The following is a 1510-nucleotide window of genomic DNA, read 5'->3' on the forward strand; positions in this document are numbered from 1 at the left end:
CGCTGCAGGCAGCCGGGCAGAAGGGTTAATGCTGAACTTGCCAGACTGCAGGCAGGGCTGGGGAGACAGGGCGAGATCTATCTTATTCCGGGATGAAAAATCGCAAGGTGTTCTCACCCCCCCCTCGCCCGCCCTCGCTATTTTCCACCCTACCGGCAACTGTAATAGATCTGAGCATTTAAGCAATAATGAAGTGAATCGATCTGCCCAAACTCTGCATTAAAGAGGACACAACACTTTATGTCCCTGCGCTAATGGACATCAATTTGGAACTTAAAAGGCAACAAATGCATCTAAACATGGGAAGGAGGGTGGTGAGCCTCTATTATTTTTCTTCCCCCCCCCTTTTTTTTTTTTTTTTTTTTTCCCTGATTGAGGAAACAGCACTTAAAGAAGTCATATATCACCAGGGGAAAAAAAATTCTCCCCAGGCAGACTTTTCATTATGTGCGAGTTTCATTAAAAATGTAGCCCTCTCCTTTCAAATATTTAAACACCTTTATATTATTTAACTCCAGATGGGGTAGCCAGCGAGAGAGGGAGCTGCGTGGGGGTGCGGGTCCGTGCGTGTGTAAAGTCATCCAGATCTGATTTAGAAAAGATATCTCCCTGTGCGTGTGGGGGAAAGACAGAGACAAATCGTTGTAGCTGAGTGACACGCAAACTGGAATGTGGGGGGAAGAAAAAAAAAAAAGGGGGGGGGGGGGGGAAAAACAAAAAAAAATTAGTCAAAATTTTATTTGTTAACTTACCATTATATTTTTCTTATGACGTTTTTCTTTAATATGCTTGTGAGCTCCCTGGATATTTTCAATATGAACTAAGCAGAGCTTGCATAGATACTGACAGTTGGTGTATTCCGGGGAGCGCTGAGGAAAAATAGCCATAGATTAAAAGAAAATGTTTCTGTCAATAGCGTCTGAAACAGTAACAAATAAGAAAGGGGGGGAGGAGATTGATGTATTTATTTCTGTAAAAGAGTAAACTCACTATTGCAAGAGTTCATCCGCTGCATCCAGGGGTAAACCGGGGCGGAACACTTTTGCTCCTCGCTCTCTCCGAACACAGTTTTGCTCTGCGCGCAGTCCGACTTGCGCGGCTCGGGGGCGAAGGGCCCCTCGTCCAGGGCGGGGGGGCCGCAGGCAGGGCCCCTCCCCCCGGAAAACCCCGCCGGCCCCATAGTCACAGGCGGAGCTGCGGCTGTAGGCTCCGTTGCTTTGCTGGTAGTAAGGAGAGGAGGTATAGCCCTTCTCCTGGACGCCCGTGGCTCCATAGGTGGTGGGGTAGTGCCTCAAAGGATCCGCATAGCCCGAGGGATATAGCGGGATCTGTCCCAGGAAGGGCTCCTGCCCCGCCGCCAGACTCACCGGGAAGGTCGAGTTGACAAAATAAGAACTCATTGGAAGGAGCCCGCCGTCCTTTTCCCGGCTTTATGATTTGTTGTGTTTTATAGTCCAAGTGGTTTAGCTATTAGTAGTATATCGGAGATTGGGTTTTAGCTGAAGGGAGA

General features: G+C 48.3%; 1 protein-coding gene across 1 annotated transcript; it reads right to left on the reverse strand.

The window, feature by feature from the left end:
• Nucleotides 1-990: 990 nt before the first annotated feature.
• On the reverse strand, nt 991-1478 carry LOC104164990 (homeobox protein Hox-B6-like; the record flags this gene model as incomplete). Its single annotated transcript, XM_009704491.1, is given in 2 exon segments — nt 991-1156; nt 1158-1478. Coding segments are annotated over 2 exon segments (409 nt in total), but the record flags the coding sequence as incomplete, so codon positions are not given.
• Nucleotides 1479-1510: the final 32 nt, after the last annotated feature.

The sequence above is a fragment of the Cariama cristata genome, unplaced genomic scaffold, assembly GCF_000690535.1.
Source record: "Cariama cristata isolate BGI_N322 unplaced genomic scaffold, ASM69053v1 scaffold28087, whole genome shotgun sequence".
In the NCBI taxonomy this organism is placed as follows: domain Eukaryota; kingdom Metazoa; phylum Chordata; class Aves; order Cariamiformes; family Cariamidae; genus Cariama; species Cariama cristata.